The sequence below is a fragment of the Chiloscyllium plagiosum genome, unplaced genomic scaffold (genome assembly GCF_037043375.1).
Source record: "Chiloscyllium plagiosum isolate Xiang-an unplaced genomic scaffold, Cpla_swu_hap1 HiC_scaffold_47, whole genome shotgun sequence".
Lineage (NCBI taxonomy): Eukaryota > Metazoa > Chordata > Chondrichthyes > Orectolobiformes > Hemiscylliidae > Chiloscyllium > Chiloscyllium plagiosum.
Genome location: NW_028270185.1, coordinates 9,394,099 through 9,421,236, shown reverse-complemented (window position 1 = coordinate 9,421,236; position 27,138 = coordinate 9,394,099). Strand labels below are relative to the sequence as shown.

At 41.9% G+C, this 27,138-nt stretch overlaps 1 protein-coding gene across 1 annotated transcript in view; it reads left to right on the top strand.

Annotated features, from left to right (window-relative positions):
* Positions 1-27,138, top strand: part of LOC122542811 (striatin-3-like) — a 53,737-nt gene that overhangs the window by 6,008 nt on the left and 20,591 nt on the right. The window contains exons 2-9 of the mRNA XM_043680869.2: positions 3,494-3,597; positions 9,021-9,094; positions 14,887-14,968; positions 20,649-20,828; positions 23,272-23,431; positions 24,426-24,567; positions 25,348-25,452; positions 26,820-26,941. Of these exons, the coding sequence (XP_043536804.1) occupies positions 3,494-3,597; positions 9,021-9,094; positions 14,887-14,968; positions 20,649-20,828; positions 23,272-23,431; positions 24,426-24,567; positions 25,348-25,452; positions 26,820-26,941 (969 nt within the window). The remainder of the gene's footprint in view (positions 1-3,493; positions 3,598-9,020; positions 9,095-14,886; positions 14,969-20,648; positions 20,829-23,271; positions 23,432-24,425; positions 24,568-25,347; positions 25,453-26,819; positions 26,942-27,138) is intronic.

The following is a 27,138-nucleotide window of genomic DNA, read 5'->3' as shown; positions in this document are numbered from 1 at the left end:
CCTGCTTGTTCAGTTAAATGTTGAAGTTTTGCTAGAAAATAGATCAGTTATACATGCATTTCCAACACAACCACCTTATGTCCTTGTTAATATTGTCGCAAGAGGATATTTTGATTTGTGGACCGATATTCACTAGGATGCTGATTTAAAACTCCTTTTACATTAAACTTAAAATAGCTGCTTCATTCCATCAATCTGCCACAGCATCTAAAGGGGAAAATCCAGCATTGTCGTAATCCTGTCAAGTTCACAATATTTTGTTTTAATTTTTGTATTGAAACTTGCATTTCGTTGCTACAATTGTCAGATTTCTCACCTGAAGCAAAATACCACAGTGATTTACAAAGGAGGCAAGATGAGAAGGAGGAGAGAAATAAAATTAGAGTAGGAATTGGGGGGAATAGAAGGGTGTGTGGATGGTTTTGTGTGCAGCTGAGGAGACAGCTTGGCTAAAGGAGTTGCCTAAAACAGGCTGGAGCATCTTACAGCTGATTCCAGTGGTGGAGTCAAGGCAGTTTGTTTATCCAATCAGCTCCCAGGAACTTAGTTTCTTAAAAAAAGAAGTAATACTTTGTATACTTTCCTCCATCTTCAAAACTACTTGTTCCTTGGCTGGAAGAGCAGCCATGTAACATCATCTGAAGCTTTTGGCACTATTAATCTCTCTGCATATAAAGCTTGAGCCACACCACATAAAATAATATCAATCTGAAATAAACAGCTTTGTTGGTTATTTATACATTTGACTCCCACAGTTTGCTATCATTCTTGTTCAAAGATCTGGATTAGTTTAAGCTAATGGTTTCAGACATTGTGGATTATAGCCAGGTATAATGAGTGCCAGTGGTCAATTTTGCAAATAGGAAGGGCTCTGGCATATGCTAGCATCTTACACGTTTTACATGACAGATGGTTGTTAACAGCATCATTGTATTAGTTAGAATTTGCAGTGATGGTACAATTTTGCGTGTGCTGCTTTTAGGCTAGCAATGTGCCAAGGCAAAAGTAGGTATAAAATATACCTTTTTAGAAGCTTTCCTATTGGCTAAATTGATAAGGACAACATGAAGCTAAGCCAGATAGCTTAGAAAGTTCCAAGTTGGATTCCTGATCTGTGCTGAGGCGCCTGATTTTTAACTCTGGAATGGGTTGTAACAGTTGGCTTTAATATTTGTGAGGAGAAAGTGAGGTCTGCAGATGCTGGAGATCAGAGCTGAAAATGTGTTGCTGGAAAAGCGCAGCAGGTCAGGCAGCATCCAGGGAACGTCGATTTTCCTGTTCCCTTTAATATGTGAGCTCAGAGCAAGTACAAGTCCTGATGTTCTCATTGTCGGGAAGTCTGAGTGTTCAAACATGTTATAAGACTTTAGTCTTGGTGTTGTGGAAAGTCAAATTGCCTGTATCATAAACTATTAAAAGAAGTAAAGAATTTGCATTTAGCTAATGTCCCTTACAGCTTCAGCTTCAGGATGTCTGAAAGCACATCAAACAATGAATTGAAACCAATTTGTACACTGTAAGGTAGAATGGCTGTTTTAGAACTTTGACATAGTTGTAACAGCTGTACCTCTACTCTGATCAGATCCCTACTCTCTCGGTTCTCATTGTGGGATTGCAAGGACTTGAAATGTTGTCAAATAGGGAAAATGTTTGGAAAACATTGCCATAGGATCTTTCATAATGGCCACCTTGAATACTGGCCTAAAATAGATTCTTCCATCTTTAAATTGGGCCTGAAACTTTCATGGGTGAGAGTGCAAGCATTGAAGAAAAGCCTGGTTTTCACATTAAAAAAGAGAACTGTAGTCAAGGTCCTAGAAACCTGCCAGTTTATTAAAACATATTCTTGAAGGAGTTGATAGTTTCAGCCAAGGAGAGAGAAAATTGATGTGGGGAGAAAACATGACTGTAAATAGAACAATACAGGGTGTTTTGCTATAACACGCGCTTTTGTCAATGCAAATTTGCTATAACACGATTGATAAGTTGGGGACACTGTTTCTAAAGTACAAACTTTTAAAACGTGCATTGCCTAAAATGTGATTACATCGCCAACACTTTAAGCACTGTTTCTAAAGTGTGATTTTTCTATATCACAGGGTTGCGCAAGAACACAACCATCATGTTATAGAAGAACTGACTAGTTTGAGTTTATAGGAAAGTAGCTGATATGTATCAAACCAATCGCATCACATCACTTTCACAAATCCTATTGTAATTTAAATATGTGCAAAATATGTTATTTGAGTGTTTTGTTTTTAACTGTTGTCACACCATGTTATCATTGATTTGTTTAACGTGCTGATAATGCATTTTAGGAAGAATTAAGCTTAAGCCAATATACATTAACACTGTCGAAACCTACACTTTGCAATACATTAGCACTTCAGTCTCATTTTGAAACTGAAAATGCCTCTTGTATAGCGGCCACATTTGGGAGGTCAAGATCTTTATAGTTAATTATATTGTCAGTACTTTTCACCCATTCGAGTGGAAATAATTTTACGCATCTGTCATTGGCATTTCACTTAAATTCTAATGACAGCTTTGGAAATTGAACTTTAGCTACTCTGAGAAGCAGTCAGTTACTGACAGGCGGAGCTGCTCAGACTTTTTATCTGAGGGTCTAAATAACAAGAGGCATCCATCAATAGAAATGCCAGCAATTTAAATTACAATAAAATGTAACATCATTGCAGAAAATTCTGACGATGAATGAGGAGGGTAATGCATCTTATTTAAAAACTGCTTTCAAATTGCTGCTGGATTGTTATGTAGCTATAATTTTAAACAGAAAATTCTGTTGATATTTTTTCTAGTTATGTAGTTATTTTGTGTCCCATTTTGTGTCTAGTTGTTGTTGAACCCTTCCATTTATGTCCTTAAGTGTCATCTCTGTAGTAATGAGAGTGTGCTACATGTTTTGATGATTCATTCTTCAAGTAAGCTGTCTGCTTATGTGATCATTCAAATGTAGAAGAACAAGGCATTCTTCTAGTGCCTGTTCAATCGCTTACAGACATACCACCAAAGAGTACATGTTATCTAATTGTTAGTCTTTTTGCTTTTTGTGGTAAGCTATGAATGTAGAGTGGCTGCCATATTTACCACATTGCTACAAAAAATCTTAATCTGAGGCAATTTGGATTGTGAATTGCTCTGTGATGTGTCAAGTTTTTTCTCTGACATAACATTTATCTAAGCATCCTGCAAAAACATAGTCTGCTGGTTGTGAGATTCCTGCTGTTGCATTGCAGGAAACATTTCCTGGCACTACAGCAAGGGCATTATTTCAAGATTGTGATCCTTGATGCCTGAACTTTTCAAGTTGCCAGAAGATCATAGCACCACTGCTTCCTGAATCAGGACATTGGCAAGAACTTCTCTGCTATTTTTCAAAACATTGCAATATGTCTACCTCCACAACAAAAGTCTAATTGCAGCACTATCTCCCACAATTTTACTGATTGAAATCTGCTTTTATATTTTAAAGGCACGTGTAGCCTTTCTACAAGGAGAGAGGAAAGGTCAGGAGAATCTGAAGAAGGATCTGGTTCGGAGAATTAAGATGCTGGAATATGCCTTAAAGCAGGAAAGGTAAGCTTTGTAAACTGAAGTATGGATCATCCATGAATAGGAACTTTCGAACGGCATGAGTAGGCTGTTCAGTCTCTTGAACCTGCTTGGCCATTCTTGTAGCTCAGACTGGTGTGGAGCAGTACTGGGAATAGTGGGGTCTGCACTTTTGGGACGGTCCACACCTGATGATTGCTGGTGCTCATGTTCTTGTGAACTCTAAAACTCCCTCTACTTCGAGTTATAAACAAAGTTGTGGTAGAAAGATGTGGTATATTAAGTAGAAGAGAAAAGTTGAGAGAGGCAGTTAGTAATATACGAATTGAGGATATGAGAATGACAGGAAGGGACAGAGAGAAGAATACCGTAGCAATCAAAACTTGATGTTTCATAGGTGACAAAAAAAGAGCTAACCAAGTGAACAAATTCATAGCACATATTCCAGGAAGTACGTTCCGATAGCAATTAAGGAAACCTGGCTTCAGCATATCCAGAATTGTGCCTGGTGTCTGAGGAGAGTGTGACATTCAAGAAAAATGGAAAACTAGATAAAGGTGGAGATCTTTAGTTCAGGAGATCAGGATGTAGAATCAGTTTGATTTCGGCTGAGGAAAAGTAGAGGAAATAAAGCATGAGTTGGATTGGTCTACAAGCCCCTTAATAGTAACCACGTTGTAGAGCAAAGTATGCAAGAAGAAATATTGGGTGATTGTGATAAAAGGGGTGGCAATAATCGTGGGTGTCTTTAATTTACATATAAACTGGAAAAATCAGAGTTGCAATAGTAGCCTGGATGAGGAATTTGCAGAATGGATCTGAGAGAGTTTCTTTGAGCAGCACATGCGGGAGTGACCAGAGAGCGCAGGTTATGTTTGACTTGATATTGTGTAATGTAACAGGATTAGTTAATGACCTGGAGCAAAGGTACTATGAGGTAGCAGCAACCACAACGTGATAGACCTTTATATTTAGATTGAAAGGGAGGTGATTAGGTCTAAGATTAGCATTTTAAATGTAAGAGCAAATACGTGGACATGAAAGCTGAGCTAGCTGAAGTGAACTAGGCGAAGTGGGTACTGCAGATGCTGGAGATTAGAGTCAAGATTAGAATGGTGCTGGAAAAGCATAGCAGGTCAGGATGTAGAATCCGTTTGATTTCAGGTGAGGAATAGGAGAGGAAATCAGTCATGAGTTGGATTGGTCTACAAGCCCCTTAACAGTAACCACTTGAAGATATGTATACTGCTCTTCTAAAGAAAATAATCTATAGTAGGACATACAGTGTGTAGTTAACTAAAGCATTTGGGAAAGCATCAAACTTAAGATAAATATTTACAACCTGGCCAGATGATTGGTTAGAATATAAAGATCAATTGAGAATGACTAAAAGATTAATCTGGAGGAAGAAATTAGATTATGAGAGGAAGCTAACTGAGTACAGGGGAACCTCGGTTATCCAAATGTGACGGGTGGGCACTATTTCGTTCGGATAATCGATTATCTGGTTAATTGATTTAAATGCCTTTCCTCTGGTGTTCGCAGTTTTTAAAGTCTGCTGCAGCAGCATGCAGCGCGCGAGGCCCTGCTCCCCCCCTGCCCCTGTGCAACCCAACCCCGTGCAACACCCCCACCCCCAACACCGCCCCCGCCCCCATGCAGCACCGCCCCCAACCCCATACACACCCACCCCCCTCTCCAGGACAGCCAGACTGGACACCAACAACAAGACTGTGACTGCTGCAGTTGCCTTTATGGGGTAAGTCTCCAAATAGTGTGCGCGCACACATAGCCTCAGCCACATCCACACACACAACTTTTTGCCAGGTTCCACCTTTCCCCTGGTCAGATTATCTGGGGGTGGGGGTGGGGGGGTTAGGGTACACCCCTCTGCAGAACTCCAGGGAAAGTGTGAGGAGAGCGAGAGGGCGGGCGGTCAGTCATTTGAGGACGGTGCCTGTTTAATCACTGTAAACAAAAGACGCGATCACTGTTGGAAACACATCTTTGATATAATGTTTCTATCGGGACCTCAAGATCTCCTTCGGATAATCCAATTTTCGGATAATTAGTATTTGGATAATCGAGAATCCTCTGTATGTAAAAAAAAAAAATACAGAGAGCAAAGGTTTTTACAGGCATTTAAAAAGGAAAGAGCAAGTAAAGTATATTCTCTAGAGATTGGAAGTAAGGAGTTAATTTATTGAGAAACCTGCAAATGAAATGAAGAAATATTTTCTTTCTGTCTTCATGGTGGAGAATTGAATTCCTCAATAGCTATGTGAATCACAAGGTGGAAGAGAGAGAGAACAACTTAGCAAAATTGGAATTACATGGGAAGTGGTTCAAAGCAAACAGATCAACAAATCATGGGGTCCAAATGGACTTCACTGTAACGTCTAAAGAGGTTGCTCATGAGCCGGTAGGTGGGTTGGTGTTAATTTTCTAGAATTCCATAGATTCAGAAAATGTTATTCAGATTAGAATGTAACAACTAAAACTGTTCTATTCAAGAAAGGATGGAGGCAGGAAGCTAGTAAGCCAGTTAGCTTGATATATGTGGTGGGAAAGATGTTTGAATTAACTATTAAAGAGATTACAGCCAGTCGTGTAGAAAAACTCAAGGAAATCGGGAAGAGTCAGAATGGTTTCATCAAAGGGTAATTTTGTTTTTAACCAATTTATTAGAATTCTTTGAAAGAGTAATATGCATCACAGATTAAATGGAGCATTTAGATATAATGTACTTGGAGTTCCAGAAAGTGTGGAATGAAGTGCTACATCACAGCAGCAGGTTCAATTCCAGCTTGGAGTTTGCATGTTTCTCCCTCTGTCTGTGTGGGTTTCCACTTGGTGCTCTGATTTCCTCCATAGTCCCAAGGTGTGCAGATTAGGTGGATTGGCCATACTAATTTGCCCCACAGTATCCAGGGATGTGCAGGCTAGGTAGACTAGCCATGGTAAATGTGGAGTTAGGGGGATAGGGTGGGACTGTGGGTCTGTGTGGGATGTTCTTTGGAGGGTTGGTGCAGACACAGTGGGCCAAATGGCCCCTCTCTGCACTGTTACAATTCTGTGATCAAAGGAAATTGCTGAAAACAAAAGCTTGTGGTGTAGGGGATAACTTATTAGTATGGGTGGAAGATTGGCTGGCTGGAAGCAATGCATCTTTGCTCAACAGGATCTGTTGAGTAAAGTCCTGCAGTTGTGCTGGAGCTTCAGTTTTGTCAAAATTTACATCAATGGCTTAGATGAGGGAAGCATGGTTCATTTGGGCAGGAAGAACAAAATAAGGTATTACTTAAATGGAAGATAACTGCAGAATTCTGAGGTGCAAAGGGATTCAAATTTTTTTTTTAAGATTAGATTAGATTACTTACAGTGTGGAAACAGGCCCTTCGGCCCAACAAGTCCACACCGAAGTGCAACCCGCCCAGACCCATTCCCCTACATTTACCCCTTCACCTAACATTACGGGCAATTTAGCATGGCCAATTCACCTAACCTGCACATTTTTGGAATGTGGGAGGAAACCGGAGCACCCGGAGGAAACCCATGCAGACAATGGGAGAATGTGCAAACTCCACACAGCCTGAGGCGGGAAATGAACCCGGGTCTCTGGCGTTGTGTGGCAGCAGTGCTAACCACTGTGCCACTGTTCTAATGCATAATTCATAAAAAGTTAGTATCCAGGCACAGCAGGTAATTGAGAAGGTGCATAGGATGCTATCCTGGAACATAAAATGAAGGATTTCATGTTTTAGTAACACAGGGCATTTCTGACAGCACGTCTTCTGTGTTATGTGCAGTTTTGGCTGTCTCATTTAAAGAAGATGTGAATGCATTGCAGGCAGTTCAGAGGAGATTTACTAGGTGGCTGCCTGGAATGAGCAGTTGCCGTAGGAAGGTAGTTTGGACAGGTGGAGCTAGATTATGCTGGCATTTAGAAGAATGAGGGGAGATTGAATTGATAAGATCCTCAATGGTCTTGACAAGGTGGACATGGAAAAGATGTTTCCTCTTGTGGGTCAATCCAGGAATAGGACTAATACTATTTTAAAATTAGGGCTTGGGATTCACCCTTTGTGGACACTGCTGATTTTTCCTAGTTCTTTCCTATGAACTATGAAGCCGCTCATATACATACTTTCAAACTGAAAGCTTGTACTTTCTCAGTCTTTTAGTAATCTGGTTTTTAACCATTCCTGCTCTGGAAGTTACTTAAAATAGCTTTCTACGAAGGTAACTAAGAACAGGAACTCTTCTATACTCCCTTCTGCGAGATAAAGTATATTGTCCTTTGGAACCCCATCAGATCTTCTCCAAACTACTCAAAAATTTCCAATCTCTGGTTTTCCTAAGTCAAAATCAATCTTGATTGTCCTAAACCAGAAACAAGATTATAGCCCTCAATATTAATATTCCCAGTCATAAATAAAGCATAATATTAACAATTTCCATTAACACTGCAAGAGTTCTCTGCTCTCTAACAGTAGATTAGGTCATGGTTCTGGAAAAACTGACTGACCTAATCTATCATAAATGTAAACGACAACCATATGCCACAAGTTTGAAATCCAAACTCTTAAAATGGTGATTATACATATATACCACACCACTTTATCGCCATTTTGTTTTAATTTAAGACCCTACTTTTAGATTGCACTACATCTTTTTCAAGCTTAATGAAACATTCTGCCATATTGTGATTATTATTCCTGAAGATTCTTTTACAACAAGGTTATTAATTACCCCTTAAGCTACCTGAGATGGAAAATCATAGTATTTTGCAATAAAAGCAAAGTTAGGGTAATGTGCATTACAAAATGTAAGCTCTGTTCTGCTCAGTAAGGTTGGATCTTAATATGCCTATGCAAAGTTGAGGGAAGCGGAGAGAAAGGAAACTTGCTTTGACAAACTGTAGGAAAACTTCACACGAATGAGCCACCTGTTAGGGTCTTGACCTTTCAAGCGTGTCTCATAGTGTACTTTTTTAAAATGGGTCAACCAGAGTTCCTGCTTCTGATTAGTTGGACCTCCCTTTACTTTAGGAAAGTATGCAGTGACATTGGCCTCTGCTTTGCTGCTGCCCATTGTAATGAGTTTGCATTTGTGGAAAGAAGGAGAGAGGTACTTAGAGACTGCTGATGCTGGTGAAAGCCTCTCTTGATCCTAATACAGTCAGCTTGCTCAAGATGTGTTAAAAACAACTTACTGAAATATGAAAGGAAGGTTTTATTAAAAATGCCATTTCAAATTTAGCACAGTCTTAATTGTTGGGGAGCATTGGGATTCATAGAAATAAATTCTCAAGTTATGTCCAAATTCATGTCCAAAATTCAATTATCCTTTTTTGCATTTCCTTTTTCCCACGTTAGGTGCTTTGCTCTTATAACTATCATGTCTTAATATTACATTAGAGTGTCTTCATTTCTCTTCTTTTCTAGGACAAAATACCACAAGCTGAAGTATGGAACGGAACCAGTTCAAGGTGACTCAAAGATAGATACAGCAGATTCTGGTACATTTGAGAAATTATACATATTTTTACCTGAAAGTGTTTCATATCTTCAGTTAAAATGACACTTTTGCAGGTGTACAGTGTTGATAGGTTAAGCAGCCTGCAGTTTTGGTCATAGAGCTTTGTCATGTTGGTGTTTCTCTTTAACTCCTGTTACTCTAATTAGGCCAATCTATTCCCACCAGATTTGCCTGCGTAATTTCATCCCAACAATGACCATTTAAACTGCAGACTGCCTGCAGACCCCTTATTGTGGGGTGTTATTGCCACTTTCTCTCTTCTAAGATGTGTGCATCAACTGACTGCTTTAAAATCCACTATGTTCAGTTAGAGTTTAGAATGGGGACCTCTTCACAGAAACAAATAGCTTTTCTCCCTTTAGGATTTTTTTTACAAAATTGGGCTAACTGCAGTAAATGTAGAAATTTGTGGGATTACAAGATGTTGAAATTAAAGATTATTTGGCTCAACTTCATTTCACCTTCCTGAAAAACCCTTTTTATTCTTCATCGGCTGGCCGGCTTTTATTGCCTGTCCCTAGTTGCCTTTGAACTGAGTGGCTTGCTAGGCCAATTCAGAGGGCAATTGAGAGTAAACCATATTGGTGAATTTACTTTAACAATTAATGATAATTTTATGGTCATAACTACTAAGATTAACTTTTTAAATTCCAGATTTGTTGACTGACTTCAATTTCTGTCATTTACCATGGTGTTACTTGAATCTATGTCCCCAACATTAACATGGGCCTCTGGGTTACTAGTTCAGTGACAGTCCCGATTATCTCTTTATTTTAGTATCCGATTGTTTCTTAAATGATCCTACTTCCACCACTTTATCAAAAGCTATTGCATATGTTGATTACTGTGTGCTGTGAATTGTCACCCCATGACAAATTATTGCTCAAATTGTAAACACATTTGTACAGTGCTCTTATTTATGTTGTGCTACTCATAAATTCTAGGAAGGCAATCATACATAAATCAATGTGCTTTGTAATGCTTTAATACTTTACCTCAGGTCGATCCCACGACCACCACCAAAAGACCTGTAACTGATGTTGCTTCATTGTCGTATTATGCAGCTTTAAATGCCCTCTTCAGGCACAGTACAAGTCCAGAATGATTTCTTCTATTCATTGTTTGTAATCATCCAGATCATGCCCTTTTTATGTGCTTGATGTATCAAAATTTCATAAAAAATGCAAACATTCAAGTTTTAGACTTGGGGAAGGAACAGATATAAAATCTGAATTTGTATCGCCAGTATTTAAGTATTACATGTTACTACTTGACTTATACCTATTTGGTTGGCAGGAATTGCAGTGATTGTTCCAACTTGTTGGTATGTCTCCAAATCTGTATGCCCTCTAGCAGTAGCTGTAGACTGTCTTGTAAATTAGTTGTCGAAAAGTGTGGTGCTGGAAAAGCGCAGCAGATCAGGCAGCATCGAGAAGCAGGAGAATTGATGTTTCCGGCATAAGTGCTTCATCAGCAATGGAGGGGGTAGGTGCTGAGAGATAAATAGAGGGGTGGTGGTGGGGCTATAGGGAAGGTAGCACAGAAGGCAAAAGGTAGATGGAGGTGGGGGGGCTGATGGTGATGTCAGAGACGAGGGTGGAACAGATAGGTGGTAAGGAAGATGGACAGGTAGGACAGTTCAAGAAGGCGTTGCTGAGTTGGATCTGGGATGAGGTGGGTGGAGGGGACATGAGGAAACTGGTGAAATTGACATTGATGCCATGTGATTGGAGAGTTCCAAGGTGAAAAGATGAAGCGTTCTTCCTTCAGGCATTGGTGGCTTTGACTTACTGGTGGATAGGGCCAAGAACTTGTAAGTCCTTGGGGGAGTGGAAGGGGGTGTTCAAGTGCCGGCCACAGGGTGGTGAGGTTGTTTGGTGTGTCTCCCAGAGATGTTCCCTGATATGTTGCGTGAATTAGCATCCTGTCTATCCTGTCTCCCTAGTGTAAAGGAAACCACATCGAGAGCATCAGACACAGTGTTTGTGCAGGAAAATCTCTGCCAGATGTAGTAGGATCCTTTGGGGCCTTGGATGGAGGTGAGGGGGAGGTGTGAGCACAGGTTTTACACCTCTTGCAGCAGCAAGGACTGGAGGGTGGGTTGGTGGAGGGGGGGGGGGGGGGGGGGGGGGGGTGTGGAGAACATGAACCTAACAAGGGAGTCGTGGAGGGGATGGTCTCTGGAATGCTGATTGGGGAGGGAAATATATCTTTGGTGGTGGGGTCTGATTGGAGGTGGCGGAAATAGCAGAGAATAATGTGTTGTATCCAGAGATTAGTGGGTTGGGAGGTGAGGATCAGTGGGGTTCTATCCTTGTTGCAGTTGGAGGGGTGGGGTTCAGGAGCGAAGGTGTGGGAAGTGGAGGAGATGCGTTGGAGGGGAAATTGTTGACCACGTAGGAGGGGAAATTGCGGTTCTTGAAATAGGAGCCATCTGGGACGTCCTGGAATGGAATTGCTCTCCTGGGAGTAGATATGGCAGTGGAATTGGTAATAAGGGAGAGTGTTTTTACAGGACTTGGTAGGGGGAGGAGATGTAGTCCAGTATGGCGCTGGAAAAGCACAGCAAGTCAGGCAGCATAAATTACTTGACCATAGGCGGTACAGAACCTGTCTGCAAATCCATCGCTACACATTGTGCACACACATCATTTTGCAGCAGCTCTCATGTAGGTTTTTTAATCCTATCATTCTTAGCCTGGGGCTTGAATGCCAATTGCAGCAACTCCATTTACCTCACTGGATGGAGTTCAGTTAACCCCAATCAGACTGGGAATTGAATGTGAAATCTTCTGCACTCTACAGTAGTGAGAGAATTCTGCTATATTTAAGAAGCAACTGAAGGAATAGTGATAAGTCTGGGCCTGTACATATTAAATTTTCTTGTGAGCACGATTGATATGAAATTCAAACAATTTTGTATGAATAGAGTTAGGTGGAGTAACTACTTAGGTTTTCAGAGCAGAGTGTAAACACATTGGAATTTGAAATTGTTCATTGCACTGTTCCAGGCTTGCCTACTGGTGGAATACTGTTGATTTTCGAAGATACATGTCCAATTGCTCTTTAAACACACTAATAGGATTTACAAGAGTATACTAGAAAATTACAGTTATGTAATTTCCATAACACATATTGAAGATATAGCCTAATAACAGTATTGTCTCCTAATCATTAACAAAATGATTAACGTATTATTAAAATGACAACTACAAGTCGTTGTGCTATAACGCACATTTTGTTAATGAGAATTCACTGATGCAATTAACTAATTGGGGTCACTGTTCCTATAGCGTGAACTTTTAAAATACGGGCTCCATTAGTTTGAGTAGTGCAGCTATGACACGGTTTTCTTATAACATGGGATTACACAAGAATGGAACTACCGTTTTATAGCAGAACTGACTGTACTCACTAATAACATGATCAGTTTGGATTCTACCAGAGCCAATCTGTTCCAGACCTTGATTCAGTCTTGGATGAAAGATTCAAATGCCAGAGCAAATACATGCAACATCAAGGTAGCATTTAAATAAGTGTGGTACATCGGAGCCTGAAGAAGACTGAGCTTATTGGGTGATGGGAACAGTTTTACAGTGACTGCAGTCTTGCTTGGCACAAGATCATGCTTGTGAGCCAACACAGTCCCAAGACATCACTGCAGAGGTTTCTGAGAGAAACATCCTCTGTTATTGACCTTCACGGCACCATATCCCAATGTTGTGTTCATAGTGTTCAGATCCATTCACAGCTGCTCTGAAAGTAAAGCTGCCGATGCTATCCTATGGCATGACCTGCTCTGGTGCCAGAAAATACCTAGTCATCGTTCCTTTAACCTTTAAACAGCAGCTTCACTGAAGAGTGTTCCATTGTCATTATCTTTAGGAGTAGGAGGCTCACCATTGACTAGATTCTCAATTGGAGTTGCTGTTTCACCAATTACTGTTTGTCAGGTACCCATCACTTGATCTCTCGAAGTCTCACCACTATTTAAAAGATGAAATTGATAGAATAGTTGTCACTTACCTGTAGTAGTAACAAAGTTTGAGAAGCATGTTCATCACTGGGAGAGCAGTTCATGTGATTAATGCTTTCTCAACCACTAATGCATCATAGCTGCAGTGCATACAATCTAGGGATATGCAACGGTTACTGACCAAGGATATTTCACCACCTTCTCCTTACTCTTGCCCTTCTCAGTGGTAGATATTATCAGTGTTGTGAGACCACTGTCATCTCTCAAGTCCCCAAACATCATGTCTTGAACCTGAATCAGTTTGCTTTGTATTTGCTATGCCAGTATCCTGAAAGTCCCAACTTTACATGTAGGAGCACCATCAGCATAATTGTTGCAGTGGTTTACAAAGAGGACCCTCCAGTAAGGAAACCAAGAGTTAACAGTAAATAACTAGTTTCAACTACAACTCGGGAACAAAAATACGAAACATTAGCAGCTGTCACAAAATAATTATCACTTAAATCCTTTTGGTAAAGCCTTTAAAATGTATACTGATGCCTTGAAAGAGGAACTTTGGCCAGCAACAATGTGATGCAAGATTTACATCCTAGTACAGTGGAGTAACACAATATATTTATTATTCCCATTGTGTATCATAGGTGTGTGTTGTTACACTAGTTCCTTTGGGGTTTAATATTCTCCCAACACTTGAAACCAGAATTACTGAACAAGCACCTGTAAGTTCCTACTTAGTTGCATCCATTGCCGTTGTCTCCTGCTTTCAGATACTCACATCTTTTATTACTCATAATACCTATTATAGCCTCTTCATGTTACTTTTCTTTCTCCATGCTGAATAAGCAATCTGCAACACCTTCTTGAATATAGAACCTGTTGATGTAGGTTTCTGTTTGTCTCTTTAAATTATTTCATTCTTGTTTTCCTGTAACTTCCTTCCCTGAAGCACTGACTGACTCATGTTGGTCTATAGTTCCATAAATCCATGCTGCTGTCCAGTGCTCTGTTCAAGTCTCCATTCTTAAATTGCTTGGGTGGCTGGTTCACACTGCGTGAACCATCATTAATAAAATTGATATTACCTTCAACCAATGCCCATACCTTATACATAAAGTCATAGTCGTACAGCACGGAAACAGCCCCTTCGGTCCAACCAGTCCACGCTGAACCTAGTCCCACTTATCTTTATCCTGGCCCTTATCCCTCCAAACCTTTCCTAATCATTTACCTATCCGAATTTCTTTTAAACGTTGTAATTATATCCACTTCCCTGATAGAGACATTAGATGGGCAAATATCTCTTGCTTCCTATCGTGCATTGCTGATTGTAGCAGGCCTATAACCACCATGGCTGAGATACAGCCAACTCGTAAACCAAACTATCCTGGATTGCATGCTTCATTCAGCACAGGATAAGACAGTTCTCTGCAATGCCATCTGGGTGGACATTCTTGTACTGAGGTACTCCAGAACCTGAAACTGAAAATATGCAGCTCTTCTCCATTTTATTGTATTCTTTCCCTTGCAAAGCTCCTGTGCATTTACTTAGCTTTATGATAAAAGTTGAATACAACAATAAAATGGATATTTGATTAAAATAGCGCTCTCTCTGTGCTTCCTGTCCCACAACAAAAAAAAATTAGAATAATTAGTTAAGCAACCTAATTTGCTAAGAATGTAATTAACCAATTTAAGCAAGAGTTTAATGTGATATATCTTCTTTGTAATCTAAGATTATTTTAGAATGTACTATAGTTGTACAGCCATATATCAACTCTGTACTTTTATCTTTTCAGTTATAAATAATGGCCCCGATACATCAACTGTGGAACAGAATAGTCCATTATCTTGGAAAGAAGGGCGGCAGCTGCTGAGGCAGTAAGTATACGTCCCTATTACTTGCAGTTCTTGATGTATGGAGAGGCAAAATCCCACGACTGAATATGTAATACTACACAAATGGGTCAATAGTTGCTTGTCAATCTGCCAATCCGGCCTATGAAATCCAGGCAACTCCATTCTCTTAGTTCGTTAGTTTCCAAGAAACTAAGAGTTTGGAATAGGCTACTCTTGGAGATGTTGCCTCAATTATGAATAAACTGGAAGATCAATTTCCAGATCAACTATATATGTGGCTTGCAAGTCTTCATGCTAAAAGACCCAAAGATTTTTTTAAAAATGCTTGCAAGCTACTGGCATTGAATATTTTACTGTAGAGTATCTCTATTGTTACCAACTCTTTTATGATGACTACCTTCCATGTATCTATAACAACCTATTTGCACTGTTGGCTACCAAGCCTTTGATGTTCCTAAAAACGTTTCAACTTCAGGATATGTTTGCTCCACTTATGCAAGTAGATGGAAAACAAGCTTGGTGATGGCCTTTGTGTTGTCTCAGAATGCTTTCAAGTATAGTCCTTTTGTCAAACTCCTTGCCTCTATTTAACTTCTATGATCATGGTGGAAGTCCAGGGTTTTGGTCAGTGGAGCAGTGGTAATTGAAAGCTTGTTAGCCAGTTTTCAGATAATACAGTTGCAAGCAGTAAGATACAGAAACAGACAGTTCCAAAAGAAAAGAATTTATAACTGAGAAATAGAATTTGGGTCACAGATTGAAGTCACTGGTTTTCCTGATTAGAGTGGTGCTGGAAAAGCACAACAGTTCAGGCAGCGTCCGAGGAGCAGGAAAATCGATGTTTCGGGCAAAAGCTCCTGAACTGCTGTGCTTTTCCAGCACCACTAATCTAGAATCTGGTTTCCAGCATCTGCAGCCCTTGTTTTTACATCACTAGTTTTCCTGACAAATCGTAGGGTGAGAGTGAAGGCCAAGGGGGGTGGTGCCAAGGTACAACTGGATGTTATGTGCAAGAATGCAAGTGGAACCTGATATTGAATTGTCAGATGATGTTACAGAAGGATAGCACATGGATAAGAAAGAGGAGGAAGCTAAGGAGAGATCCAATGTGGATTCCATAAGTAATGGTGCAGAAGCAGAAGATGAAATGATTACAGGTTATTCTTTAGCCACAAGTGAACGGATAAGGGTAGGCTCAGACGTGGACAGCCCATCCAACAAGGACAGTACCACCCAAATGGACAATGAAGAGGAGGCTTTGAGGGATGATGGTATGGTCAACCAGGCCATTAAAACGGATTGGAGAAGATCAGGAGGGATAGCTAACCACAGACAAGTGAAATGCCATTTATGACTGAATAGGGCCATTTCAGTGCTGAGTGCTAAGGAAATATTATGAGAGGGTTTCAGATATAAACATCTGGAAACATGGGCACTATTTTCAAAGATAACATGTTCAGTGTGCATGAAGAGGAAACAAAGATGGGTGGTAGTTTACCAGAACAAGGAAGTGAGATACATCACAGGTCATGTTGCAGCTGTACAGGACATTGGTTAGGCCATTTTTGGAATATTGTGTGCAGTGCTGGCCTCCCTCCTATGGAAGGATGTTATGAAACTTGAAAGGGTTCAGAAATGACTTACTAGGATGTTGCCAGGGTTGTAAGATTTGAGCTACAGGGAGAGGCTGAATAGGCTGGAGTTTTCTCTGGAGTGTCGGAGGCTGAGGGGTGACCTTATAGAGGTTTATAAAATCATGAGGGATGTGGATAGTATAAATAGACTAGGTCTTTTCCCCAGGGTAGGGAAGTCCAGAACAAGAGGGCAAAGGTTTAGGGTGAGAGGGGAAAGATTTAAAACGGGCTAAAGGACGACTTTTTCACATAGAGGGTGGTGTTTGTATGGAATGATCTGCCAGAGAAAGTGGTGGAGGCTGGAACAATTACAGCATTTAAAAGGCATCTAGATGGGTATATGAATAGGAAGGGTTTAGAGGGACACGGACCAAGTGTTGGCAAATGGAACTAGATTAATTTAGGATATGGTCGGCATGGACGAGTTGGACCAACTGGTCTGTTTCCATGCTGTACCTCTCTATACTTCTATGACATCAAACCCAGGAGTATCACAGATAATTAACTGGAATTAATGGTAACTACAAAAATGAAATCCTTTAGTAAATGTGCATATTCTGGTCTATAATTTCATTCCCAAGATAAAATTCATTTGAGAATTGAGGTGATTCTCTTAAATTTATGTTGTTCATTGTGTTCTACAGAGTGAAGCTGTTTTAATGACTGTCCATGATGCAAATTCATGGTGTGACTTTTACTCAAATTTCCAAATGTTAACTTTTTATTTAGCTTTGATGTTTTGCTAATGCATTATATTAATGACTTACAACAATCTAACCCGCTCCATTCGGTCTGATTCTGGCCTCTTAAAAATGGTTATAGCGATCCTCCTCTGGAACTTCCTTCTCTAACTGCCTTTTCTGTGGTGCATTCCTTTTGAAATCTCCTAACAAAACTTTCCTAATCTTCCTTTTTTACTGTCAAGTTCAGAACTCTCATAATTTGACAGTTTGCTATTTTAAACTTTGCTGCTCATGAATACTCTGATGCTTGATGGTTTCCATTTCATATGCATGAAACGGCCTTTTAAATTAATGATTCTACTTACAGGAAAGAATTGTATAATTCTAAATAAAAGGTGGATTAAAATATGCAAAGAGGAGAAAGTGAGGTCTGCAGATGCTGGAGATCAAAGTTGAAACTTTATTGCTGGAACAGCACAGCAGGTCAGGCAGCATCCAGGGAACAGGAGATTCGACGTTTCGGGCACAGGCCCTTCTTCAGGAATGAGCAGAGAGTGTTCAGCAGGAGAAGATAAAAGGTAGGGAGGAGGGACTTGGAGGAGGGGCGTTGGAAATGTGATAGGTGGAAAGAGGTCAAGGTGAGGGTGATAGGTCGGAGTAGGATGGAGGCGGAGAGGTCAAGAATACGACTGCAGGTCAGGAAGGCGGTGCCTGGCTGGAGGGATCCGGCTGAGATAAGGTAGGGGGAGGGGGGATGAAGAAACTGGTGAAGTCCAAGTTCATCCCCTGCGGTTGGAGGGTTCCCAGTCGGAAGATAAGACGCTCCTCCTCCGACCGTCGGGTTGTTGTGGTTTGGCGGTGGATGAGTCCAATGACCTGCATATCCTCGGTGGAGTGGGAGGGGGAGTTGAAATGCTGTGCTACAGGTTGGTTGGGTTGGTTCGTCCGGGTGGCCCAGAGGTGCTCTCTGAATCGCTCCGCAAGTAGGCGGCCTGTCTCCCCAATATAGAGGAGGCCACACCGGCTGCAGCGGATGCAGTAGATGATGTGGGTGGAGGTGCAGGTGAATCTGTGGCGGATATGGAAGTTTCCTTTGGGGCCTTGGAGAGAAGTGAGGGGGGAGGTGTGGGCGCAAGTGTTGCACCTCCTGCGGTTGCAAGGGAAGGTGCCGGGAGTGGAGGTTGGGTCGGTGGGAGGTGTGGATCTGACAAGGGAGTCGCGGAGGGAGTGATCTCTACGGAAAGCTGATAGGGGAGGGGAGGGAAATATATCCTTGGTGCTGGGGTCTGTTTGGAGGTGGCGGAAGTGACGGCGGATGATGCGCTGTACATGGAGATTGGTGGGGTGGTAGGTGAGGACCAGTGGGGTTCTGTCCTGGTGGCGGTTGGAGGGGCGGGGCTCAAGGGCGGAGGAGCGGGAAGTGGAGGAGATGCGGTGGAGGGCACCGTCGACCACGTCGGGGGGGAAATTGCGGTCCTTGAAGAAGGAGGCCATCTGTGTTGTACGTATTTTGAACTGGTCCTCCTGGGAGCAGATGCGGCAGAGACGAAGGAAATGGGAGAATGGGACACCACCCACGCCCTCCACCTCCTCCAGGATTTCCGCTTCCCCGGTCCCCAACGCCTCATCTTCACCATGGACATCCAGTCCCTGTACACCTCCATCCCCCATCACGAAGGACTCAAAGCACTCCGCTTCTTCCTTTCCCGCCGTACCACCCAGTACCCTTCCACCGACACCCTCCTTCGACTGACCGAACTGGTCCTCACCCTGAACAACTTCTCTTTCCAATCCTCCCACTTCCTCCAAACGAAAGGAGTAGCCATGGGCACCCGCATGGGCCCCAGCTATGCCTGCCTCTTCGTAGGGTATGTGGAACAATCCATCTTCCGCAACTACACTGGCCCCACCCCCCATCTTTTCCTTCGCTACATTGATGACTGTATCGGCGCTACCTCGTGCTCCCACGAGGAGGTTGAACAGTTCATCCACTACACTAACACCTTCCACCCCAACCTCAAATTCACCTGGACAGTCTCGGACTCCTCCCTCCCCTTCCTAGACCTTTCTGTTTCTATCTCAGGCGACCGAATCAACACGGACATCTACTACAAACCAACCGACTCCCACAGCTACCTGGACTACACCTCCTCCCATCCTGCCCCCTGTAAAAACGCCATCCCATTCTCCCAATTCCTTCGTCTCCGCCGCATCTGCTCCCAGGAGGACCAGTTCAAAATACGTACAACACAGATGGCCTCCTTCTTCAAGGACCACAATTTCCCCCCCCGACGTGGTCGACAGTGCCCTCCACCGCATCTCCTCCACTTCCCGCTCCTCCGCCCTTGAGCCCCGCCCCTCCAACCGCCACCAGGACAGAACCCCACTGGTCCTCACCTACCACCCCACCAATCTCCATGTACAGCGCATCATCTGCCGTCACTTCCGCCACCTCCAAACAGACCCCAGCACCAAGGATATATTTCCCTCCCCTCCCCTATCAGCTTTCCGTAGAGATCACTCCCTCCGCGACTCCCTTGTCAGATCCACACCCCCCACCGACCCAACCTCCACTCCCGGCACCTTCCCTTGCAACCGCAGGAGGTGCAACACTTGCGCCCACACCTCCCCCCTCACTTCTCTCCAAGGCCCCAAAGGAAACTTCCATATCCGCCACAGATTCACCTGCACCTCCACCCACATCATCTACTGCATCCGCTGCAGCCGGTGTGGCCTCCTCTATATTGGGGAGACAGGCCGCCTACTTGCGGAGCGATTCAGAGAGCACCTCTGGGCCACCCAGACGAACCAACCCAACCAACCTGTAGCACAGCATTTCAACTCCCCCTCCCACTCCACCGAGGATATGCAGGTCATTGGACTCATCCACCGCCAAACCACAACAACCCGACGGTCGGAGGAGGAGCGTCTTATCTTCCGACTGGGAACCCTCCAACCGCAGGGGATGAACTTGGACTTCACCAGTTTCTTCATCCCCCCTCCCCCCACCTTGTCTCAGCCGGATCCCTCCAGCCCGGCACCGCCTTCCTGACCTGCAGTCTTCTTCTTGACCTCTCCGCCTCCATCCTACTCCGACCTATCACCCTCACCTTGACCTCTTTCCACCTATCACATTTCCAACGCCCCTCCTCCAAGTCCCTCCTCCCTACCTTTTATCTTCTCCTGCTGAACACTCTCTGCTCATTCCTGAAGAAGGGCCTGTGCCCGAAACGTCGAATCTCCTGTTCCCTGGATGCTGCCTGACCTGCTGTGCTGTTCCAGCAATAAAGTTTCAACTTAAAATATGCAAACCCCTTCATGATGATGTTGTACTGTTGCTTGTAGATTATATGCATCTAATTGAACTGTGTGCTGTGCTTTTAGATATTTGCAAGAAGTGGGTTATACTGACACTATCTTGGATGTGCGGACAAAACGGGTCCGATCCATGTTGGGCCATTCCAGCCCAGAGCACAATGGAGCAGCAGAGTCCAACAGTTTGGGACAGATCCTAAATGGAGGAGATTCACCATTAGTTAAGCAAATAGAAGAACAGATCAAAAGGTGAATGTCTGACTCAGACTTATTTTCTGGTAGTTTCTAGTTACCTGAACTGTGAACATCTATGGGATTCATCTAACACAACCACAAATCTTGGAGGCATGACAAGACAATAGCTTATTAGTGCACTTCTCATTCTTGATCATGATCAATAGTGAAGCTGCTTTGAGCACAAAGTAGTGTTTGGCAATGACCTCTGGTTTCTTTTACACACCTTTTCTGTCTCCTCACAAACTGATGTTGTCAGAAGCTTGAGAGCAAGCTACTTTTGGAATGTGGAAGGAGGACGAGAAGAAGTTGGAAAGAGAGTATTTGATTAAGTATGGGGAAAAAAATCATTTTGTTTTGAATTCATTTGGAGGAACACAGTTAGCTGGGACTTGAACCTTTTTAGATTAGTGGCTCTTCATCTATTAACTTTTGGCACTCCTCTCCTGTTAGTTGACTAGCCCTTTCATTTGAATGTTATATTAATCACTGAGCTCCAACAATCATTTAACAGTCTTTTTTTGGGAAGGTTTAATATAGTATGCATTACCAGAAGTCACATTGGGAGATAGGGAAGGTTTTTTTCTGTGATTCAGCTGGGGGGATAATGCAGCACATAAGGAAGGATTCTTGTGGTTTGAAACAGATGGCTAATATGTCTGCTCTGCAAGGTGGTGGCTATGGTGCCAAAAGCATATTATTACGTTTTTTTAATAGTCCTTGTTATTTTTAACACGACAGTCTGCAAATAAATCAAGGCAATACTGCTTGGTTGTATTGTGGCACAGTGATAGTGTATCTCCCTCTGTACCACGAGCTCTGGATTCAAGACCCACCTGTCCTGGGTTATGTCATAGCATGTCCAAATAGATTGATTAAAAATAACTTAAGAACAAGGTACAAGAGTAAATTGCTTGGCCCTTTAAGAGTGCCTACCATTCAGTAAGATCGTGACTTCTGATTTTAATTCAACACCTGCATTTCCCCCTGACTTTTCACTGCCCCCCTTGGTAATTACTTCTATCAAAAGTATTAATTCTTCCTTTGGCTGAGTTGGCCGAAGTTTACTGCATACATCATTTTGATGTGCTGACAGTCAGGCATGCAAAAAGGAGACAGTGGAAATCATCAGTGTTCTCAGTGCTTAGGGGGCACAAAAACAGCCATGTCTCTTGCCCCTAAGCGTGGTGATACCTGATAAAAGCATGTGCACTGACAGCCAATCAGGTTAAGATCAAACTGCCTGCAAGTACTTGCTGGAAAAGGAGTGGTAATTTAAATTGGATATCTGCAAACATATGGAACTGAAACTTGGAAGCGTTTACAAAAAAAAGCCCCTGGAGCTGCTTGTATTAACTGTGTTTTTCAATTCGGTGGCGATGTGAGCTTCAGAGACTGACACCTAGAGTGATGCCCGACATTAAACTTGCCTTTCAATTCAATTTTGCATTAAGTTTTAATTTAAGCTTGCGGGTATCAGGTACATTTAATTAACTTTTGAAATAATGGAGAGAGAAAGATGTAGCAAAACAACATGGAGAGCTATGAGTTTGCCTCACATCCATCCTACTTCCTATGATACCAGACCACTTCTACAGTTGAAATAAAATATTGATTATACACTGATACCGCTGAGCTGCATTCAGCAGGCCAAGAAATTCCACTTCTACCTGGGCGATTTGCAGAGAGGGATAACAGACCAGAGAGACTTGCGAGTAAAGGCTATTAAACACATCCTTTAGTGTACGTGTTTGTTTTTGATACAGCTGCATTAATGGAACTGTTGTCTAGTCACTAAAACTGTAGTCCACTATATCTGCCAGATTCCTTTCTAAGTCTCAAGTTTATTCCCAGGAGTGCTATATTTGCAATGGAAGCAGTTCAGAGAAGGTGACTTGGCTGATTCCTGGGATGGAAAGGTTGCCTTATAAGGAAAGATTGAGCAGTTTGGGCCTATACTGGAGTTTAGATAAATGAGTGGTGATATAATTGAAGCATAATGTTCTGAAGGAGCTTGACATGTTACATGTTGATTAATGTTTCATCTTGTGAACTTGGGGTAAAGTTTCATAGTAAAGAGGTCTCCTATTTAAGGTTGAGAGGATGAGGAATTTCTCAAAATAATTAATCTTTGGATCCCTCCAATCAATAAAGGATGGGTTATTTGAATATATTAAGGTCTGAATTGGACCAGGTTTTGATCTGCAAAGCAGTCAGGGCTGATGGGGTGGGGGATGGGGGCAGGCAGAAATATGAAGTACAGGCTGACCTCTTTTTGACCATGATCATTTGAATGGTTGAGCAAGCTCAAGAACCATCTACTCTTCCTTGTATTTCTTTGTTTTCGTGTAAGAATTAGCCTCTAATTGGGAATTAGACAATGAAAAATAAGTTGTAATTTGCTCTCTTAATTACTGTTCTTTTGTGTTGACTGTGGTGTGTTCTTTTTCATGTTAAGAAATGCAGGCAGTGAATCTCGAGATAGCCTACGAAAATCAGTACTGGAGAAGATGCCTTTCCTCCAGAATGTGGATGATGATAGTGATGAGGATGATGACGAATTGGACAGTGTTCATTCAGAACTCTCAGTCACACAGAGGCTAAGCAAGAAACAAAGGGTAGTTATTGATGCATTTGGTTTTCTAACTGTTATGATTACCCATCCATAGAAAATTTCCATGCATAGTTTGGTTTTTGAATTGAATTTGTAAGTATGATCCTGAGAGCCACTTCCAGGCAATGAGAAAATGTTCTGGTATTTATTAATGCTGCATAAATCTCAAAAGTTGTATTTTTTAAAGGCTTTTGTATAATTGGCCACATAAAACTAGTGTCATTGCTTGTTGTTTGGGTAAGTGAAGAATATGTAAGCAGAACTGTGTGTAGTGAATTAAAAGTGAGCTGTGTAAAAGCTGTCACCTTGCCATTTGCATTTGCAGACTGCTAAATAATAAATTTGAAGAACTTTTCCCAATGGGCCCAAGTGTTTGGTTACATGCATTCCTTGAAGCAAGAAGCTCGTTTAAAAGTAGTGACACCCTTTTTTTTTAAACAAAAAGGTTACAGGGTTTTATTGAACCTCGTTTTGCTGAGTTCTAGCTTACATAGACTGAGGACTGTTCTTTGGTTTCCAAATGCTGACCATGTATGTTGTAAGTTGAGAACTCACTGGAGCAGAGACTGAGAGTGATCCTCCTCATCTCTGGAAAAGGAAAATTAGAAGCCTAGACGCATTCTTGATGATAAAAGAATGTCACGTCTGATGAGAAAGGTTGAAGAAGAATTGAGAAAATATTAAAATTATGAGCTAAGCTGCAAGGCAAGACCCTGCAAGCAGATGGTAGCAAATAAAGTTAATGGTGACTTAAATGGATAGAGGTGTGAGTGAATGTACATTAACGTTTGAAATGGGTTGAGTGAACTGCACAGTATCTCCTGTGCTCCTACCTGAGTGTCAACATCCCAAGCAACAGTCCATTTGAAAATCCATTTTTTCTGTGAGCTGAGCAAGAAGATCACTTTAGGATTTGGTGGCCCCTCACATCAATGCATTTGCTTGATTTCCAAAAGAATTACAAACTTACCTTATTTGTGATATGTGTACTACTACAGATAGGCACCGAGATAACAGCTGCTGATCCTGCCATGGACTGTGAAACAGTGGATGCTTTGAGTGAATTTCACTTCCTGGAGACTGGAGAGGAAGAGGAAAGGGGTGAAGATTCCAGAAGTTTGAGGGATGACAAAGAGCTAGGTAAAAATAAGACCGAATCTAGAATTTGCCATCTGAGGGAATTGTATATAAAAGTCAAAGTGTGGGGCGCTGGAAAGCACAGCACGTCAGGCATATCCGAGGAGCAGGAGAATCGACGTTTTGGGCATAATCATTCCTGATGAAGGGCTTATGCCTGAAATGTCGATTCTCCTGCTCCTCGGATGCTGCCTGACCTGCTGTGCTTCTCAGCACCAGACTTTTCTACTCTGATAGTCAGCATCTGCAGTCCTCCCTTTCTCCTAGTCACTGTAAAAAAAAAAAAATGCAAAATATTGTGGGTGCTGCAAATTCAGAATAAAAATAGAAAATGCTGGAAATACTTGTGGTCAGACCACTTGTGGAAAGAGATGTAGATTTCAGATCCAGGACCTTTCTTTAGAACTGAAGGAATACAGAAATGTAATGGATTTTAAGCAAGTTTAAAGTATGGGGTGGAAGAATGAAATCAGAGATTTGTGATAGGATGGAGGGGAGGAGAAGTGGAAAGCAATAATGTTTGTCTCAGAATAGTTAAAAGCAAAGGGGTTAAGCCAGTAGCTCAGTCAATAAAGTCACTCAGATGTGGAACTGGACCATGCAAACTAGAATGTCTCCGGTTCAGGCACTGTTTTTGCTACATTAATTGATCTCACCCACCATAACCAGAAGGGCTGGGTTTGTCTTTTTGTAAGCGTTGAGATTGTGCAGCCATCTAAAATAATGCATAAAACCCTTTCTGCTGATTTTTGTATAATGTTTAATCCATGATTGCATTCACAGGAAATCACCGCTCTAAGCTTCAAGATGTGTTGACTAATTTTACAGACATTGACGGCTTGCCTTCTATTCCAGCTGGAATGATCGGTCAACCTAAGGCAAGCGAAGGTAGCAGTATTTCTTTGCAAAAATAATTGAAATACCGAATCCCCAAAAGTAACTGAAGAGCATCAGATGATAGCCCAGCAGTTTATATCTATTAGATAGTTCCTGAGATGACATTCTTATGACGCAGTGCAATGTTCACAGAATCACAAAATGGTTACACCACTGAAGGAGGCCATTCATCGTGTTTGTGTCAGCTTTCTGCAAATGCAATTTGCCTAGTTCTACTCTCTCTACCCCTTCCATATAACCCTGGAAATTTCTTTCATAGGGGAGGGGGTGGGTTCTGGGTGGGATGCTCTTTGGATGGTCACTGTGGACTCGATGGGCTGAAAGGCCTGCTTCCACATTGTAAGGATTCTGTGTTCAGATAATAATGCAATTCCCTTTTGGAATTCATGATTGAATCTGCTTCCAATGGATCCTCAAACAGAGCAATCCAGATCCTAACTATCTGCTACAGAAAAGTGTTTTCCTTCTTGCTGCTATTGCTGCCGTAAGTAGATGCCCTCTGGCCTCTAGCAACACTTTTTCTCCCTGTGTATTTTATCCAGGGTCCTTGTGATTTTGAGCAGTTCTGTCAAAATACCCACCCGACCTTCTGTCAGGACAACAATCTCAGTTTCTGTAATTTATCCATGGGATTAAAGTTCCTCATGCCTGGAACTTTCCTCATGAATCATGCCTGCACAAACAATATTTCTTGTGAAGTATTTTAAAATATTTTACTTTGTGGTTTAAGATTTTTTGGGGATAAAATCTTCATATTTTTCCCAGCATCTGAAGACATAACTGGGATTCCTATGCAGTTGAGAAAGAATTGACATTGTTGCATAATCATTTGGTATGTAAGGAGTGGTAAAGATCTGTACAACCTTTGATTGTGAGCCATCCAAGCAGTAAGCTTCTAATTCAGTATGCATGCTGCACATATTTAGCAGATTTCAACTGGAGTTAATTCTGAAAATGTGATGGCGTACAACTGATTGCTGAGAAAAGAGCGGCCAACACATGACTTTGTTTGTGCATACCCCAGAGCAATCCTAATGCAATCCCAGTGAGGATAGGAGCAACTCAGTTACCCCACTTGTGGAACAGAAGAAGCTGAACTATTACACAGCTGAATTTGCATGTTTGGTAAAATCACCCTTTAGAGGTGGTGGCTGTCTCTAGTAATGCGGCTTCAAACCACTTAATTCAATCAAACTCAGTTACTTGTGCTGTTGGGACCACATAATTTCTCATTAAAAGGAATAATGTGGGATTAATATAGTAGCAGTACGTGCATGTCCTACATATCCTCTCAGTGGAGTACTGATGACAAAACACTTACTAATACTCTGATGCTGCTTGCTTTGTTTCCGATACAGGTGTCCCTCTTGTATTTCCCCCACATGCTAACAAGCCATTTATACTGGGGGCGGATAATGCTGGAGATGGCGATATGAGCCTTGGTGAGCTGGCAGACCTGACTGTCACTAATGACAATGATGTAAGTAGTTTTCAAAAACTGAAGTTCTTAACAAAATTTAGCTTGAAATGTTGCAAGTGAATTTCCAGTTTGTCAGCATGGATACAGACCTTTCAGAAAAGCTAGTCATTGCCAACTATGTTCCCAAACTAAACTAGTCCCATTTGCCTGCACTTGGCCCATATCCCTCCAAAACTTTCCTGTTCTTGAACTTATCC